Here is a 19,361-nt window from a genome sequence, read left to right on the forward strand (position 1 = left end):
CGTTAGTTAGTCTAACTCGTCTCTCTTTCTCTTTCTCTCGCCTATATACCGGCTGTGCTTACATACGCGCATGCATACATATGTACTTTGCTCCATTGGCACACACGAAGAGAAGAAGAGTCGGAACAGAGAGAAAGGGACGTTGGGACGCAACGCACACGCGAATACAGATAAATCCTGTTAGCCGTAGCCGGCGCGAGAGCAAAGCCGAATTTTCCCGGCTCGCATCTGTGAATATTTGCCCGTGGGTAGCGCATTACATGCGCGTTGTAATGCGCTCTAACTACGCTCTGTGTCTACGATTCGACGCATTGGACGCCACGCACACGATCAAACGCTGCAAACAGCGGCGCGATGCGTGCTTCGGGGCAGCGCTAAATTTACATTTTTACGGGATTACATTGGTACCGCTGTGCCGATCGCATGACCACTCCCATGGGAGGATTAAGCGATATAGTTACAGCTGTAATACAATCGGACGTCTATAAGACTAGAGTTTTGTTCATTCCCTTCCGTCCCACCACGTGGAAACCTCTACAAATCTGTAGATGCGCACAAAAATACCAACAAATCAGCTCCAAATTTTCTATTAGTCGACGCTTCGGGAATCAATCATTTCACTAACTAATTTTCTGATAATAAAAAAGCTACTACTATATAAATGTTCGGTAAGCAAGATTTACATAATTCAAACGCTAATAAATTTTCTAGATAAATTTAGAAAAGTTTCGATTCCGCTATCCGATTGAAAGCTGTAGAGCTCGTAAGCAGAATTTTTAGCGGCTTTCCAATTACAGTTTTCCTAAGACCAAAATTATTAATCGCTTCCCTCTACCTTACACATGTACATCCTTTGCGTTCAAATCGATGCACGTATGGATATACCTACTTGACACGTTCATCACTCAAAGGAAGTTTTCGTTTCTGGGAAGGCAGGCAATCGTTACGTCGCGTCGGTCGGTTCGTTTCACGCGGAGGATATAAGACGCGTGATTATTACTGACATGGGTTTAAGATTAATGCTACCACAACAGAGGTGGAGGAAATGAAAGAATGGAACCAGCACGCTCGTTCTTTGCGCACCGTGTTTATCGCGATATGTTAATGCAAACTACAGAAACGAAGGTAAAGTTCCAAGTTTCCAGATCGGTTTCAGTAGCTCGTTACTAAGCTACGGATATTGACATACATTTATATTTTTCTTAATATACATTCTAATTAAAAACATCGAATCTAGATGAAGAATCGTTTTGTCGAAATATTAGGTTGTCCCAAAAATTTCTTTCGTTTTATAAGGAAATAATAGATGCACGACATTTCTTGTTTTATATTATTTTATTGAATTATGTATGATCCACCTATTATTTCCTTATAAAACGAAAGAAACTTTTGGGACAACCTAATGTTAACAACCACTGCTACACTTTTAATATTTTATATATTTTTGCATGTTAGAGCGCGTTTTATGCAGTTTTTATATCTTTAAATTTCCCATGAATGTATAAATATTCCGTGGTCTTCTCGTTACAATGCTAATGAAATTTCAAAATGTTTTATATAACATGTATAATATAACATACAAAAGTTTCCTGTATATTGTATGTATTGTGTATAACGTGACGCGATATTTCTATTGACGCCTAACCTGAACTCGCTATCGCAAGGCAAGCACCAGAGAACGGAAATGAACGTTACATTCCGCAGAAAGGATCAATGGCGGTGAAGCCAAACGATACTTTTCGCGATTCGATCACTCCTAGAAGAAGAAGAAAAAGAAGAAGGGAGAGAGGAGAAGAAGATGAGAGAACGGTTGTCGGTGTAGATGTCTATCGATTGCTGATAATCTATGATCGAGACGTCCGATGGCATCGAGTTATTATGTAATGGGACGACAAGCAGGAAATAAAATCGACTTGTAACATCGTGACGCATCTCGCGGCAAAGCCAAAGTCACGCACAATGCATGAAACGACAGGTAGATACGAGCGAGTACATTCACCGACGTAAATAAACGATTAAGATCTTCGATGCAACGATATCGAACGACGGACAATATTGGACCACCAATGAGCCGATCGTCGATCGACGATGTATTCCTTCCGGTCGAATCTTTCGATGACAGCACTTGTATCAGCCACCTTCCAATTCCTTCTTCCGAACATAGCTTGAATTCTTACAATTTGATCTGCACATAGGCGACAAACATATTCGACCGAGTTAGGATATTTAAAGCAACTAGCTACGTATTTTACGTAAAGTACAAGAAAAGGAAGAAACTAAGTCAAAATTTCCTTTTAATGTATTATTTTACTATACGTAATTTGTCGAATTACGAAGCAAATAATGTACTTAAGGTTGACTCACGTATAATTCCAACTCAAATGATCCTACCGTACTTAAACTTAAATTGAAAATTGAGATTAAGGTGAATCAAATTTTTAACGTTTATCGCAACGATACTTAAAGAAATGATAAAGTCAAAGTCAAAGGGGTTAAAACTGACGGCGCGTGTGAACGTGTGCGATACCCTCATCCCAGATCGAGCCTGGTCTCTCGACCAGCAACAGGGTTATGAAGTTGACGAATGTGCTAAGATCACCCAAAGGTGACTGGCAGATTGTTCGCCAGCGTTCTCAGCGGTGGTCCATGCTCGCCACAACTCCGATCGATAGATTCTGACCTTAAACGAACGCTTCGCCACGCCTCTCGAAAAATGATAGATTTCTAGCTAACCCGATTCAGACTTCGACACAGGCCGCTTTGCGATTAAGCGATTTATTGCGGCTCGCGCGTCCCTGCTTAGCGGGTCAACGTGTGTGGCGTGTCAAACGGGCACGAACACGGTGCTAACGCAACCAGATGGAAAGTATTCGAACGTTTAGATGAGATTACTGCGCGATTATAAGGTTGTTTGACGTTACAGTATTATGTATAGGTACTACTGTTCAAAAGTATCTGGACAGTTGCTTATCTTAAACAGGGTGTACGTAGTTCGCAAATCCTGTCGATCAGATCGAAATACATCCGTCATTCCTCAGATCAAACTAATTTATATATGTATATATATATATATATATATATATATATATATATATATATATATATCATCAGAAACCAAAATTTAGAAACAAAATCTTCATCGTCGCAAACGGAGATTTACATCATTATTACATTGATCAGCTTACATTATTCTCTTGTTAGCGAGCCGATAGAAAATTTTGCGATTTGGTATAACATGGTTCGAAAGGAGCTTTAAGATAGTTAAAATAAATTTTTTGTTGATTCTCTTTTTCTCGGAGTTTTCAGTCTCCCTCAGTTTTTTTATAGATAAACCTGTAACATTTTTACAACTATCTTTTAGCGGATATCGAGACGAATCCAGCAAATATCGTAACAAATATTTCCCTTTCTCGTTTCTTTTTCAAAGTTCTGACGTTACAAATGGCAGCTTCCGTGACGTAGTTGATGAGAACGAAGCACGTGTTATAAAAGCGGCCATTCCAGCGCTCTTTTAACGATCCCATCATCGACCGTAAAATTCGCGATCTCTGATTAGCCGAAAGTCTAGGTTATAAGGGTAGGAAGATGGTCTGAAAATGGCGAAGTAAATTTCAAGGCTCTGCCTTAACGACGGGGGCGTGTTTACGGTAGGCAATGTCCCCTAGTTTTTGTCCGTAATTAGGCATCTGATATGGCGGCGCTCTTAATCAAAGTTTGATCGCCGCGAGCATCCCTCCCATCCCTCCACGCCCAAACTACGCAAAAATCCACGGATATTAGCACAAACGTCTTGCAATCCCTTTATGATTGCGGTCTACCTCCAAGGAGCCGGCCTGAGATTATAAATCAAGCAATCAACCGCTATAAAAGTCCGCCCACGCGCGATCGCGAGCCTCACTTTTTTCCGCGATCAAACGACGAAATTTTGTTGGTGTTTCTTTTTCTCAAGGGGATATTAATGCTTGGAGCCACGGGACGAATTGGAGGAAAAATTTTTCGAGATTTTGTTAATTTGTAAAATTTGTAATTGGGAATATTGTTACGAGATGAATTCTCTCCTTACATTCTATAGAATATTTTATAAATTATAGATATATATACATAAATGTAATTAATATTGAAATAAATAATTATTGTAATAATTGTAATAATTAATGCAATAAATCTAATTTATAATTTATATCTATTCTCCAGAAAAATGTGTCGAAACGTGTTAAGGTATTTGTATCTAGATATGATTAGTTTGAAAGATATTTAATTTTATTGAACTTCTATATGAAAGACAAGAGAAACATAGACATGGAGATAATATTTTGCCTCTTTTCTTGTTTTTCGTACGATAAATTATCAAATGCATTCCTTGAAATCATTTACCAAATACTCGTTGGTCATTTCCTCTTACCTTTAATAACGGAAGCAATTTAGATGTCCGATTTAAAATTAACACCCTGTATACAAACATGTAGATACATAGATATCTTTTCAGGTTATGGCAGCAACCCTCGAAATCTGGCGTCGCGATTGCGATTCTCCACGGTGTGGCAGGATTTCTGCGCGCGGCGCGGACGGGCCGAGCAAAGACGATTGTTGCGCCAACAAAATACGCGAGTGGCCGGTCCAAGTGAAAAGAAATCAGGACCAGTCCGGGCCCGGTGCATTGTCGCGGCTAGAAGCGACGCGTTTATATATAACTGAGGAGTTTAAGAGCACAATACGGCATAAATCAGCGATCATCGCGTAGCCTCGCGCCTGACCAATTCAGAAGGAACACGCGTGGGCGCGTTGCCGCACGCGCGACCCGAATCCACTCCGAATCGCGTACCTTATCGCTGATTTTCCGTTCTTTACGAGCGTCGATAAGAGAGCTTAGCCAGATTGTAAGAGGCAAGCGACGATTGTGATTTAAAAGACTATGTACATACCTATTTACAAACATACATTGGAATTGTGGGTTTGATAGGTATAAATAGCAGATGAAAATTAGAATGTTGATTGGTATATATGTCTGTTCATAATATCTGTATTTAATAAAAATATAAATATAACAAGTATATTAGATTAAATATATATTTAACTTATTATATATCTAACAAGGAAGTCTGAATTTTCAAATAAATGTAGTAAATAGATATACATATACCGCGAAAATATATTCGTATTCTATAAGCAACCGTATCGTATTATGCATGTAAACAGATAGACGTGCATCTAGTTCGCAAATGATCGAAACGTATTCTGATTTGTATTCGCTGGCCGTGCAAGCCCAATCATTCTATTTGCCAGTGGATGAGACGAAATGAAATGAAATCCAGAAATTCGGCTTATTCTACTCGCGAACGCGTCGGCTTTATTACTTTCATAATAATCATTCGGATCCTCTATGGATAGAGCGACGAATGAATATCTGATTAATTTGTACTTGCTATGAATTTTCTACATTGTATTTCTCACAGAAATTGTTTGTATTAATGAATAAAATACGGTATAACACATTAAAAAACAAATTATGCAAGATAATTAAAGAATCGTTTATTTAGTTACATTCTGGATAGAAATAATATTTAATTGTTAATATTTAATCAAGTTTTTCTACAAAAATTCTACTGAAAATAGAAACTTTTATAGATTCCAAGAAAAATTCTATATACGTACATACATAAAAATTCTATAGGAAAATCTTTCTAGATTTAAGGTTAACTAACAATCTGGATCTAAATATTTGTTATTTTAATATTTATTTTAATATCCGCGCAAAATGCAATAGAAAAATACAGATGCTTCTTTGCATAAAAATATTGATCAAGATATTCTCTAATAGAAGTAAAGAACGTTTTCTTTTCAAATAGTTATTTCTCTTTCGAAACTATCCAAACTGTACTTTAAATACTTCACATACCCATAAAAACATCGATAGTATTTAAATTTTTCTTTTGTTTTGAAACATCTTGTATTTTAATACAGTTTTCTGACTACTATGTCACCTTCCCATTTTATTTTTGAAACAAATAACTTCCATCCATATATAATTTTAATTGCATATATTCCATCCATATATAATCCCTTCTTCTTTTGTATTTCGTATTCAATGAGTAAAGAAAATGATATAAACAATGAACATAATAATTCAGTGCAAAAGCCTCATTAGGTGGTAGATCTATTCTATACTTTATCTATGGTATAACTCTTAAAATCTCAAAGATCAACATCTATATAAGTTTCTTCTTATCTATGACATTATAGCAGTAGATGGCGTTCTGAGATAAATAGTATTAAGTTGTTTTTATATGATAATAAACGTATGAATTGGAAACATTCAATTTAATGAAAAATATTACAGTTAAAAAGAGTCTTTATTAATTTTATATTTCTTCATGGTGTATATATGTGGTTATGTTCCTAACAATAAATAACTACTTTTGTAGTTAACAATAACAATTATTGTTAATAATAACAATTATAACAATTATTATTACAATAACAATTGTAATAAATAACAAGAGTATGTTTCCTTATGATAAATATAAGGAAGATATCATATACTATTAAAAATGCAGAGAGAATTAAACGAAATAGTTGAAAAGTCATTACAAAAAGCTTACGATCATAATAGAACTGGGAACGTAGGAAAAGCATATGCATATTATACGGTTGTTGCAGAGCTATGTCCTCCAAAAAGATTAGAAATTGAAGAAGCATTTGTTAATGTTCTCTGTATGTTGTTATTTTATCAACAGTACCTTTTAAAGCCTAAAAATTTAAAAATGTTTTTATTTAAGGTCAATGGGGAATACAGTTAGCAGGTGAGAATAGATTTGCAGATGTTGTTTTATGTTACAAGCGTTCATTAGATATTTATCCAAACAATCCTCATATGTTAAATAATTTCGCAGCGCATCTTTTAAGGTAATTTAACTCATTGCTTGAATTAATGTATTATCAGTCAATTTAAAATTAATTTTTTGACGTGACAGATATCATGACCGCTAAAATTCCTTATAATGAGGAAAAAAACTATATTGTTAAAGGAATAATGATCCAATAGAGGCAATAAAATACTTAAGGAGAGCCCTGCAAGCGAATCCTAATTTTTTACCAGCAGAACGGAACTTGGAAAATGCATATAGCATGGCTGTAGATAGATGGCATTTTCCAATGTTAAATGACAAGCAGAGAAACATGGCATTTGAGTGTGTAATTCGCAAGAGAATTTCTCAAGGATATGATACTGTATTAGATGTAGGAACTGGTACAGGGTTATTAAGTTTATATGCACAGAATGCAGGTGCTAAAAAAATTTATGCCTGTGAATGTTCACCAGCAATGTTAAAAATTGCGGAGAAAGTATTTGAAACTAACAATGCCAGAGACATAATATTATTACCAAAACTTTCTTCAGACCTTGTAATCCCTACAGATATTGCAGAAAGGTTAGTTCTACGATAATAATAATAATAATATAATTAAACCAACAAAAAAGCTTTAATTTCATTCCTAATCTTTTAGAGTAAAATTAGTAGTTACAGAAACCTTTGATGCTGGTTTATTTGGAGAACATGTGATACCATCCATGATAAGCGTACATTCAAATGTTTTGGATAAGAATGGCATAGTAATACCAATGGGAGCTACACTTTACATAGCTGCTGTTGAATGTGAATATATAAGAAACAAATCAGCTGTGATGTTTGATAAAGTAAAACATTTTTGTCCTCTAAATTTTGATAATGTGTCTGTATTATTGGATGAGGAATACTACGATACAGACAATTTAAAAAATGTGGAAGTTAATTACATAGTAGAACCCACAGCATTTTTCACCATCAATTTCAACGACTTGTCAGACTTACAACAATTTAATACAGATGGAATAAAAAATATTATAGATATAACGTGTAAACGTAGTGGTACTATAGATGGTTTAATAACATGGTTTAAGTTACATCTTGATGAGGAAATAACAATAGACACTTCAGAAAAAAAATCATGTTGGCAAGTTGCCATTTTCCCTACAATACCAAAATCATTACAGAAAGGTGATGCAGTTGCAATTAAGGGAGAAATGTTGAAAGGAAAACTTAAATGCTCATATTCATCAAATAATTCTCAATGTGATAACTATGATCATAAATTTTTGTACCGTTTACCAAAAGAAGTCATAATGTTTTTAAATGATGTAGAGTACATAAAATTACTTACCGAGGTTAGCAAATCATTCACTAACAAAGAAATACACAGTATTTTAGATACTTCCCCATTTCCTATTTATGGATTAATATTACTAAAGGAAAACAAGCATAGCAATATTTTATACTACAAAAATGAAAATATAGCATTTCAACAATTTATCAAACAAATAGCAGAACAAAATGGTTTCAAGGATAAATTACGTATCATATCAAAATACAATCATATTTCCGATTCCTTAGATACTATATTTATTCATGATTTTGACATTAAAGGGGAATTGAGAGATTATAGTGAGGAATATAATCATGAATTTTTTCGGTAAGAATATATTCAAAAGCTGTGTAATTACATTTTATTTATAATGGAATGAAAATTTTAATACTTTTACAGATGTTTACTTAAACCAAATGGCATTTTGTTGCCTGAACAGATATTTTTTGTAGGTCAGCTTGTATTTTCAGATGACTTGCCAAATATGGTTTATGTAGAAGATAAAAATTTACAAGATATATCGACGTTTGCATTTAATACACCAAATTGTGAAAAGGTATATTTAAGAGATCTGTTTAATATGTTGGCTGTCAACATGTTAAGATAATTTCTGTATTCATACATAAAAATTAATACCAAATTACCTTATAATACTCCTTTACAGGAAACACATAATACTTTTAATAATACAACTTCTTATGGTATTGCACAATACATTAACGAATTTAAGGTAAAATATAAAATGTTATAATAAGACAATATAATTACAAATTTTTCGCCATGATATTATATACAATATTACAGATAAATCAAATTTTTGATTTGAATTCGAGTTTGTATTTATATGAAGCTTTATCCGATATAAATGTATTGATAGAAATGAGAGAAAATGAAGTTGCTGAACGTGTGATAAATTTTGGAAAAATAAGTGCAACTAATAATAAGTTATTACCAAATGCTTTAGTATGTTGGTACAAAGTCAAATTGACGTTAAATCATAATTATGATACAAAAAGAAATGGATCATTTATGAATCATATGGCAATATTACTAGAAGATGAATTAAAGAATTCCATTTTACAAGGTAACGAAGTATGTATAAAAGTTCTACAAGGTGAAGATATAATTCGGGTAGAAGTAAAATGATTTTAAAAACACAATTTTTTATAATTATTACCAATTTTAAAATATACATTTTTTTTACATTTTTCAATAATTTAAGTACATATAGTTCAATACAGATGAAAGTGTATATACTTATAATAAACTCTGTGCATATAAATACTGTAAAAAATGACTTACATTAAGTACTACAAAAATAAATTTAATATGAATTATATTCTCATACATCCCCTTCATGTAGTGTTATATAATAAAAATTATTTTATAAAAATAATATATATATTTTATAGAAATAATAAATAATTTATAATTTACTTTGTAAATTATCGTCTAGAAATTTACATATATGTGGTGCTACCCACTCAGGATAATTATTATGTACATCATGATTTCCTCTGACTTGAATTACAGTAAAAAGATCAGTTTTGTTAGTAATTAATGGTAATGTTTTTACTATTTGCGACAAAATATTTACTCGTACGGAACTGTCCGCTATAATTATTAATGTTTTAGTTGTATATTTTTTAAAAATTTCCTTGTGTTGTTCCAGTGTAAAAAATGGTCTAACAACATGTCTTAATCTTGTATCACGATTAAATTTGTACAAATCACCAACCTTAGTGACTGCACGTTTAAATAAAGCTTCTGCAGCCTCCATTCTTAATGTCTCAAATCTTTTAAATTGCAAAGCATACATAATTTCATCTTTAGTATAAAGTATATTAGAATCTTTAGTATAAGCGTTTAAATTATATACATCTCGAATATAAGGAACAATATCCTTAACCAGAAAAGGTAGAAATCCATCGAGTGCTACAATTTTTTCAAGTCTTCCAGGGTACAAAATACTGAAATATGTTGCAATATGAGCTCCAAAACTGTGTCCAATATATATACAGGTTTGCCATTTTAGTGCATCCAAAACAAACAATATTGAATGGACATAATCAAAATAATGCAATGGCATTCCAGGTGGCATTGGAGATGAGAGTCCATGCCCTGGCAAATCTATATTCACATATTGATATTTCTGTGGAAGGTGTTCAATTAACCTGTCAAATGTACCAGCATTGTCTAAAATACCATGCACCATTAGAACTCTTTTTTCTTTCTGAGATCCATAGATCTTGCCCGCAATATGACCCCATGGTACTGGGAATTTCACTTCTATTGATGTTCTTCCTTGATTCATATTAATTTTGGTAAAATATTTACTTTATACAAAATAATCCTTTTGTTATTTTATCTTCTTTTATGTTCAGTAAGACTAAAAATTCTTATTTTCGATTAATCTTAACTGTAACTATATAATAATACTAATACAAAATAATTACCATTGTAAATCACGTAGATGAAGGACTTGAATGAAATGTTAGAGTCCAAAGCTCAAAACGAATAATTTTACAAGTCACAAATACTTAACATAGTAATATAATGTACTAATCATATCCATAAAATATTGAGTGTATTACTTGATAAATAAATCCTATATTAGGAATATATATCTCATATTTACACTGTTACAGAATACTGCAAAGAACATGATTTAACATTCTTTTTATTTGCATTTGATCATTTGATAATTAAAGTTAGATAGCTAATGAAACATGTTTAGGAAAAAAGTTACTATTTATTTCATAAAAACAGTGCAGTTTATTAGAAAAACAAAGACAATTGAAAATAATTATCGATGTTTTAAATGTTTCAATTGTTCTAAAACATAATGTCATAGCTTCTGTAAGTATATGTATATGTATGCATATATGTCGAATTATAATTGCATATTCGTTATTTTCTTAGTATTGATTATCCTAGTTAGAAAATTAATAAACATAATTTGTACTAAAAGTATTTATTTCTTTACGAAAATTTAAACAAGAATGTTACCCTTAAAGTCTTAGAAATAATAATTATTATTATATATGTATACAAATTAATTATATATAATATATGACAATGTATTTAGTAAACAGTATATGAAAGTATCTCTGTTTGAGATATTCATAGTATGTCAGGCATGCACAAAATGAGAACCTCTTATCTTCCATGTTGATTTCTCACGACTCAATTTTCGGACAGTTTTCCCTATGCTTCAACCAATTTCGGTAATGGATGTCGAGATTTGTTTATATAATCTTGAATGAAACTTTTAGAATTTAAACATATAATATGCTAAACGAAGATGCACTAAACTTTATTTACACTCATATAACTTTGTATTTGTATAAAATTAAATAAAAATGAATAATATTTTACATAATAACTTACTAATTTAAAAGATAGGAAAAAGGTTATATTTTTAACAATTATGTTTTTTGAGAATAAACGATCTCATTACAAATGGTTAGAATTATCAGAAAGGATCATTATTAAGAATAATAAAGTACCAAAATTGGTTATTTAAAATTTTATTATAAATAAACAAACTCATTGATAAATATGATAGAAAATAATTATAATTATAAAATAACCAATCTTCTCCCTACTTCCTCATTTTTCATCGTACCAGATTCTCGTTATTTAAAATAATAATAAATGGGAAATTAAAGTTTTGTATATACCGCCAAATTTGTATGATATCAATGATTGATATCAGGTGGCGTAACAATTTGCACACCACTTGAATATACAGGAGTTTTCTGGCTCTGCTTTGTCATGGACATGCAAGCTTCTAATGGTTCGTACTTGTTTTCCTACGCTATGTGATATGCTCGCGCGTTAAATTACATCGTAATTTATGATTCTGGGACTGAATACTTTACACAGGATATGGTGTATCTCCAAAGAGAAACTTCTTCTTTTGAAACATGTTTCCCAGTGGAAAAGGTTGAATAAATGTTGATTTTCAAAGCTTCGGCGTCGCTTTGAGAAATAAATCATATTGAGTTTTTTTTGCACATTTTATACGACATAGAATAGAATTCAGATGCGATAGAATCAATTCAAAAAACTGTTTTTGTGTAATAAATTACGTTCTGTATAGTAATTTGTTAAATGAATTCTCTTGCATGTACTAAAAATCCTTCGACCTATTAAGCATCATAATTTAATCGAAATTGCAGTATTTGTAGAATATACTTTGTCCTACATCAAATATTGTTCGTTCGATTGTAATATCCTGTTATTCGATACTAAAAGATATTAATATATATAATCTGTCTAAGAGTAATATTTCAATCATTATGTGAATATAGGAATGGATATTTGTATGAATTCAGTGTATGCTTCCATCCCTGGATTACCGGAACTAGGGATGGTATGGATGGGAGATATGATGGTACATGGAGAACCTACACATGAACTTATGTTGGATCCACGTCAAGCTGAAAGTCCTTTTTTTCCTCATGGTTCAAATCCATATGAAAATATTAGAAATCACCAAATCGCACCTACAACTATGGTACGATATCTACCACCTCAGTTCCCTAATGAATGTTCAGAGCCTGATGAAGCTGTGGAAGCTGTCGATTCCCAGGAAATACAACAGGTAAACTCTAATCCATTAAACACACATATTTTAATTTTACATTGTACCTATAAGTAATATGTACACAGTAATATTTACCATCATTATTTTTTCAGGAATATGATTCACAGTCTGAAAGACAAGAAATGACTGAATATTTGACATTAGAAGATTACATTGGTGACGAAGAACGAGAGCAAGTTGTAAACAATGCAGCAACACAAACTACTCAGGATAATCGCAATAGGAAAATAAAACCTATAAAGCATCCTGGATTGGTTTTAAAAACACCAATTGCATATCAACCACATACAGATTTAAATTTTATTCCCATTCGTAAGGATGGTATAGGTTAGATATAGAATTCAAGATCATAATTATAAATTCTAAATTTATTGATGTATAATTGTAAGCTTCTATTATCTTGTTATAGCTGTTTGCGAAAAATGTGGTGCTATTGGTGTGAAACATGCATTTTATACTAAAGAACGACGATTTTGTAGCAGAGCATGTGCAAGATCTTCAGAACATACAGCTCCTACTGCTGATTCTACATATAGTCCATCACATTCTGTAGAGGCACATGCATCTGTAAATTCAACTTCTCCAAATGAATCTAAATTAACAAAGAATGTGAGTTACATGTAAAAATAAGTTTTTAAAAAAATGGAGAAGAAATCATACAATATTTTTTAAATATCTTAGGTCATAGTACAAGAAGAAACAGACATAAAAGAATCTTTTGAACTAGAGAAAGAGAAAGTTATATCAGAACCAGTAATGCCGGAGGATTTACCTGTAAGAAGAAAAAGAACTGCTGAAATGGCAGGTTCTTATGATTGGACCCCACAATTGACAGAACCTGGATTTTGTGCTGCTCCAGTATCTTGTTTTAAACATGTCAGTCTTCCATACAATGTTAATATAGTACTACATAACTTTTAATTTAGATTCTGATATTTTTGCTATTATACTTTGAATTTTGCATAGATTTTATTTCAATTTTTATGTTTCAGGCACCTATATCAGAAATATGGGATAATATCACAGTTGGTATGAAAGTAGAGGTGGAAAATACTGATTGCGACGAAGTATGTGAAGCTTTCCCAGATTCCTTTTGGGTTGCTACTGTGTTACGTATATCTGGATATAGAGCTTTGTTAAGGTATGAGGGTTTTGGACTCAATGATGATAAAGATTTTTGGGTATCTTTGTGCTCGAATGACATACACCCTGTAGGTTGGTGTGCAACCATTGGAAAACCTCTTATTCCACCTAATAGTAAGCAAACATTTATGATGCTTACATTGTTATGGATCCCCCTTTGTTTTTGTACAAAATTTGTAATAATGAATCATAATAATCCTTTACAGCAATTGCTGATAAGTACAAAGACTGGAAGGATTTTCTAATGAAACGATTGACAGGTGCAAGAACACTGCCAACTAATTTTTATAATAAAGTTAACGATAGTATGAAGTCGCGTTTTAGATGTGGATTTCACTTGGAAGTCGTAGATAAAAATAGAATCTCGCAAGTAAAAGTAGCAACGATACAAAAAATTGTGGGTAAACGATTACATGTACGATACTATGATTCACCACCCGAAGACAATGGCTTTTGGTGCCACGAAGATTCTCCTCTTATACATCCTGTTGGGTGGGCAAAACGGGTAGGACAAACGTTGGATGCATATCCTGAATATTTAGAACGTGTGTCAAAATCAAAATTGTGTGAAGACGACGCAACTGAAGACCTTTTCTATGTGCCAAAGAACCATCATGTACATCTTGGATACACATTTCGAGAAGGAATGAAAATAGAAGCCATTGATCCTCTTAATCTCTCTGCCATATGCGCAGCAACAATTATGCAAGTTTTAAAAGAAGATTATATAATGATCCGTATAGATAGTTATGATGAAGATGCAAGTGGTGCTGATTGGTTCTGCTATCATTCATGTTCACCTTGTATTTTTCCAATTGGATTTTGTTCTCAACATGGATTACCACTTACACCACCAAAGGGCTATGATCCTACTACATTTACATGGGATACATATTTAACAGAGACGAATACTATACCCGCTCCTGTGCAGTTATTTAATAGGGTAACTAAAGAAATAATTTTAATAATGTAATAAACGTTAGAAATAGTATTTTTCATAGAGGTAACAAATTTAAGAAATATTATAAAACCTTTATAGAAATACAAATTTTATAGGTTTTGTACTATTTATTATATTTTGTATTCATGTATAACTATATTCATTGCTTTTCAACATACAAAAATTTTCATTACAGGAAATACCTCAACATGGATTTATTGAAGGAATGAGGCTTGAAGCAGCTGATTTAATGGATCCTAGATTAGTTTGTGTTGCTACTATTACTAGGGTGATTGGAAGGTTATTAAGAGTACACTTTGATGGTTGGGAGGACGAATATGATCAATGGCTAGATTGTCAGAGTCCTGACATTTATCCAGTTGGATGGTGTGATTTGGTTGATCATAAATTAGAAGGGCCCCGTGTACTCAATAAAAACACTAGTCCTACTGGTAAACACTTGTTTCATATTCTAAAAAATGTAGTTTCATATTTTAACCCATTCATTGCCAGACAAATTTAGAGCATCTTGCCCTAGACGCCAAGATTTTATTTAAAAAAAAAACATGGAATTTCACAAAATCTAATATTTAGTTGCAGATATAGTACTAAAATGGTATTTACAGTAATTTGAAAATGAAAAAAACATTATAAGATAACTTGTAGTCGGCAGTCTTGGTACATACGCTTACTACGAGATATCTTGTTGGGAGTGAATGGATTAAAAATATTTTCCAGAATGAGTTTTGTTTCAATGTTATTAATATATTTTTTACTATTCTTGTGTGCCAACTTCTGTTTTCTTTTTCTACTGTCATAAATGAACATGTTCATTTCATTTCTTAGTAAAATCACCAAGAGGCCTTAAACGTAAAGCTAAGAGAAAAGTGAAAAAAAGCAACAAAGTATCTTGCGCGAAAAACATTCTACCTCGGCACAGTGAACGTATTAGTACGGCTCGTGAACGCGAACGAGAAGTAGAGCCAGCCCAAGGAATAAAAATCGAAAGAGAACGTGACTTGGAAAGCTTACCAGAACAAAGAAACAGGGAACCAGAACCAGCAGAAGAACCAGCTGGACCTGATCAAACTTTACCTAGTCCTACCACTGGACAAGGTCAAGCATTAAATGATACTCAAAGTGAGATACAAAGCCCTCCACCACCAAAAGAACGAATTGCTACGTCGTACATTAATGTAAATATATTTTGATATTTTTATATTAGAGATGAATATTAATTAATGAATATTACTGATTGATTAGATGTAATATTAAATTTTTGAATTTCCAATCCTACATAAAATATTTTATATTTATATAGTAAATTAGTGAGAATAACGTCTCGACATTTATGCATTTAATATTAAACCTTGTTAAATTTTTGCTGAATTTCACATATAAAAAAAGTTTTAAATATGAATATTTAAAGTAAATGGTATTTTCCAGGTAACGTCTGCTTCTAGCAAATACATCCCAAGGCTAGCAGATGGTGTTCAAAAGAGTTCTGAATCTGGTGATTTAGTGCCATCTGAGTGGAATGTGTTTGATGTTGCACAATTTCTTCGTGTTAATGATTGTGCAACATATTGCGATAATTTTAGTAAACGTAAGATAGATGGAAAAACTCTATTAACACTCACTAAGGACCAAATAATAGACCTAACCGGTTTTAAAGTTGGGCCTTCTTTAAAGATATATGATCTTATTCAACAATTGAAAATCAAAGTGAATCCAGCTCAGGAAAGGTTGAAATTAGGATTGAAAAAATTATTATAACAAAGATAGTACATAGATAATACCATGAATAAGTTCCATCATTGCATACAAATAAACATGGATTTACAGGTAAGGCATATAGATGCAAATAATTAAAAATTCATATTTCATCATGGTTATATACAGTATTTGTTATATACTTTATTAATAAAATGTGTATGTGTATGTATATAAATATACATATACATATATGCATACACATATGAAATTAGGGAAAGGTAAAGGTAGAGATCCTGCTCTATCACTTAGGATATAAATTTGGAAAGAATACCATTTATTTAAAAGAGAAAAAGAAAAAAGCCACAAAAAGACAAAAGTATGAGATATTTTGTTTTGGAAAATAGTTAAATATTATAAATTAAAAATATAATTTGAAACTTATTTATTTATGCATTTATACACGTTCATTGGGGGTTAGGTTAAAATTGGTGTTTGATAAAATATTAGTTTTAATTTGAATGTTTTTCATAAAATCAATTCTTACAAAATCTGACTATCTGTAAATTACTTTTTGACGTAACAGAAATTGGAATACCAAACTACTTCTTTGTAAATTAAAATACAATACAGTAGTTATTTTAATGCTTGCAAATAGATAAATGAATTCCAGAACTGAATGAAACATATTTAATACATATTTATAATTTCATGGAGCTTGGACTAAAACTAACGTGGTATTTGGTAGAGAATACAAGATTTATTTTATATTAATATTTACATGTATATATAAATTTCTACATAAAATATCAAGAGAAATTCATGCATACATATTGCATTTAAACATTCTTATGTATATCAGAAGTTATTTTATTATTCTGACAACATTTCTTTTACAACGCCGTTATTTGTAAATCCATGCTTTCACATTGCACTAAATTGATTACAGATGCATGAACCACATTAAGAAAAAAGATACTAATGTATATTTAAAGATTTTTTTAAACAAACAGAAAGTTAAAGGGTGTAATTTAAAAGGGGAAAAATTTAGAAGTAAATCAACAAAGATATATAATATTTAATATGAAAAGTAAAAAAGAAGGTAGTAAAAATAAATCATAAAGTACAAATTAGTTTCCGAGTATCAATTCATTACAGCTTCAATCATATTTGCCTTGACGATATCATTCGCAATACTAAATTAGTTTTATATATTTTAATAGATTTGTTGATTTACTCTCTACTGTAATCAAGAGCTACGCGTCTGTACATAATTAAATAAAAAACGGAACGGTCAACTTCTAATCTTGTAAATATAGCATTTAGCACAGTATTAGGTTTAGCTCATTTTTTTTTGAAAAAAAAGAGGATAAAGAGAATGTAACCACAGTGTAAAAGAAGCATAACTATTAGAAAGTGGTTGATGCATTTGTATAACACATATTGTATCTATATGTAGCTTTATAATCATTACAGTAAAGTAAATCAAACCAGTCGAGTAAAGTCTAAGACTGATTTGTCTTAGGCTCTTTAAATACTATTTTTAGTACGATAGGGTAACATTGTTACTCTCTTTATTTATTCAATATCTTGGAATCTCATGAGGTACCAATTCAATTTGGTTCCTAGACGTTTTCTTAGCAGTTAATTGATATAAGGTTGGATATTTGACTAATAATCACTTAGATTTTATTGTGACGATACTTGTTTCTGTTTATTATGTTGATTAGCTATTTCACATTAGCAATGTAAAGAAAATTTATTAATTTGGAGAAATATTATATGTCTATATCTGCTGATCGAAAGAAAAGTAGTAAAAGTTTTCTTGAAATCATCATTGTGTACAAATTGGGAGGCATTATAAATAGTGTTATAATTATAAACTGACAAAATTTGGGTTCTGCTTTAAATACACTAATCACATTACTGTGAGTACAAAAGGAGAAAAAACAATATTACTTACAAATTAAAAATACAAATAATAACAGATTTCTACGTGTTATATCAATCAATTTTAGTTTGAGAACAAAATAACGTCCGTTGTAAAATTTAACACTTAGCCAACCGAATAGCGGAGATCTCCCCTCTGTGAAGAACAACGCTGCGTGACCGAACGGGGAGATCTCTCTTTTTGACTTTAGCAACGCGTTTTCTTCTTTTTTTTTTTTTTTTTGTTATCAGTTATTGTTTAGCTGGATATGTTCCCAATTAATTGCGCCATTTTTTCTGCTTTTATAAAGTACAGTATATAATAAAATACACCAATTTAGTAGTGCTAAAATTAATTAAAAAACTACACTATCAGTTATGACTAAATAAAGTTACAGTCGAACGGTACCACACTGTAAAAAAATATTAAAATGCATTATGAATTTTTAATTTCACGTTCAAGTCGTGTTATTTATCTTCAGTCATCTTTAATGTCTTTAATTCTACCTATATTTTTTATGCTTTTAATATATATTTTTAATTTGATGTTTTGTATAAACAATATGTGAAATCGTTAAATAAAATCATTACCGCAAAATATAATTAATCACTTAAATAATTTTTAGACTTCTTTGTTTTTTAAGTAGTGAATATTAGTCCTTGATACTTGGAAAAATGCGCGGTGGCTAAGTGTTAACATAATATAAAAATCCAATATAAAAATATTAATTTTTTCGGAAGAAATTTTTTAAATTTTTTGTTCAATTTTGAAATGTGAATATTACAAAAAAATTTTGTTCTGGTTAACACGTTGAATGCCACGGGGGTCATCGGTAACCGTTGCGC

At 31.5% G+C, this 19,361-nt stretch overlaps 3 protein-coding genes across 7 annotated transcripts; 2 read left to right on the top strand and 1 right to left on the bottom strand.

Moving 5' to 3' along the window:
• Positions 1-6,239: 6,239 nt before the first annotated feature.
• LOC126864345 (protein arginine N-methyltransferase 9-like) lies at positions 6,240-9,515 on the top strand. 2 transcript variants are annotated; one of them, XM_050615615.1, is made up of 7 exons: positions 6,240-6,711; positions 6,777-6,903; positions 7,026-7,427; positions 7,504-8,505; positions 8,578-8,734; positions 8,843-8,908; positions 8,983-9,515. In XM_050615615.1, the coding sequence occupies exons 1-7, from the start codon at positions 6,549-6,551 to the stop codon at positions 9,322-9,324; spliced, it is 2,259 nt and encodes a 752-aa protein (XP_050471572.1). In that variant the 5' UTR covers positions 6,240-6,548; the 3' UTR covers positions 9,325-9,515. The 2 variants fall into 2 exon arrangements, with proteins under 2 accessions (XP_050471572.1, XP_050471573.1); XM_050615616.1 differs by having other exon boundaries at positions 6,690-6,711; positions 6,972-7,427.
• On the bottom strand, positions 9,311-10,938 carry LOC126864347 (serine hydrolase-like protein). Its single transcript, XM_050615617.1, has 2 exons — positions 10,635-10,938; positions 9,311-10,567 (listed from the first exon to the last, which is right to left on the bottom strand). Exon 2 carries the CDS (start codon positions 10,490-10,492, stop codon positions 9,605-9,607), a length of 888 nt encoding a protein of 295 aa, XP_050471574.1. The 5' UTR covers positions 10,493-10,567; positions 10,635-10,938; the 3' UTR covers positions 9,311-9,604.
• Positions 10,939-11,898: 960 nt separating this feature from the next.
• LOC126863395 (polycomb protein Sfmbt-like) lies at positions 11,899-18,970 on the top strand. 4 transcript variants are annotated; one of them, XM_050613500.1, is made up of 10 exons: positions 11,899-11,977; positions 12,495-12,787; positions 12,883-13,117; positions 13,200-13,399; positions 13,472-13,666; positions 13,783-14,047; positions 14,140-14,876; positions 15,070-15,325; positions 15,720-16,069; positions 16,320-18,970. In XM_050613500.1, the coding sequence occupies exons 1-10, from the start codon at positions 11,956-11,958 to the stop codon at positions 16,647-16,649; spliced, it is 2,883 nt and encodes a 960-aa protein (XP_050469457.1). In that variant the 5' UTR covers positions 11,899-11,955; the 3' UTR covers positions 16,650-18,970. The 4 variants fall into 4 exon arrangements, with proteins under 4 accessions (XP_050469457.1, XP_050469459.1, XP_050469458.1 ...); XM_050613502.1 differs by having other exon boundaries at positions 11,911-11,977; positions 12,519-12,787; XM_050613501.1 differs by having other exon boundaries at positions 11,936-12,126.
• The last annotated feature ends 391 nt before the right edge of the window (positions 18,971-19,361 follow it).

This window comes from Bombus huntii, chromosome 3 (genome assembly GCF_024542735.1).
Source record: "Bombus huntii isolate Logan2020A chromosome 3, iyBomHunt1.1, whole genome shotgun sequence".
NCBI classification, from domain to species: Eukaryota; Metazoa; Arthropoda; class Insecta; order Hymenoptera; family Apidae; genus Bombus; species Bombus huntii.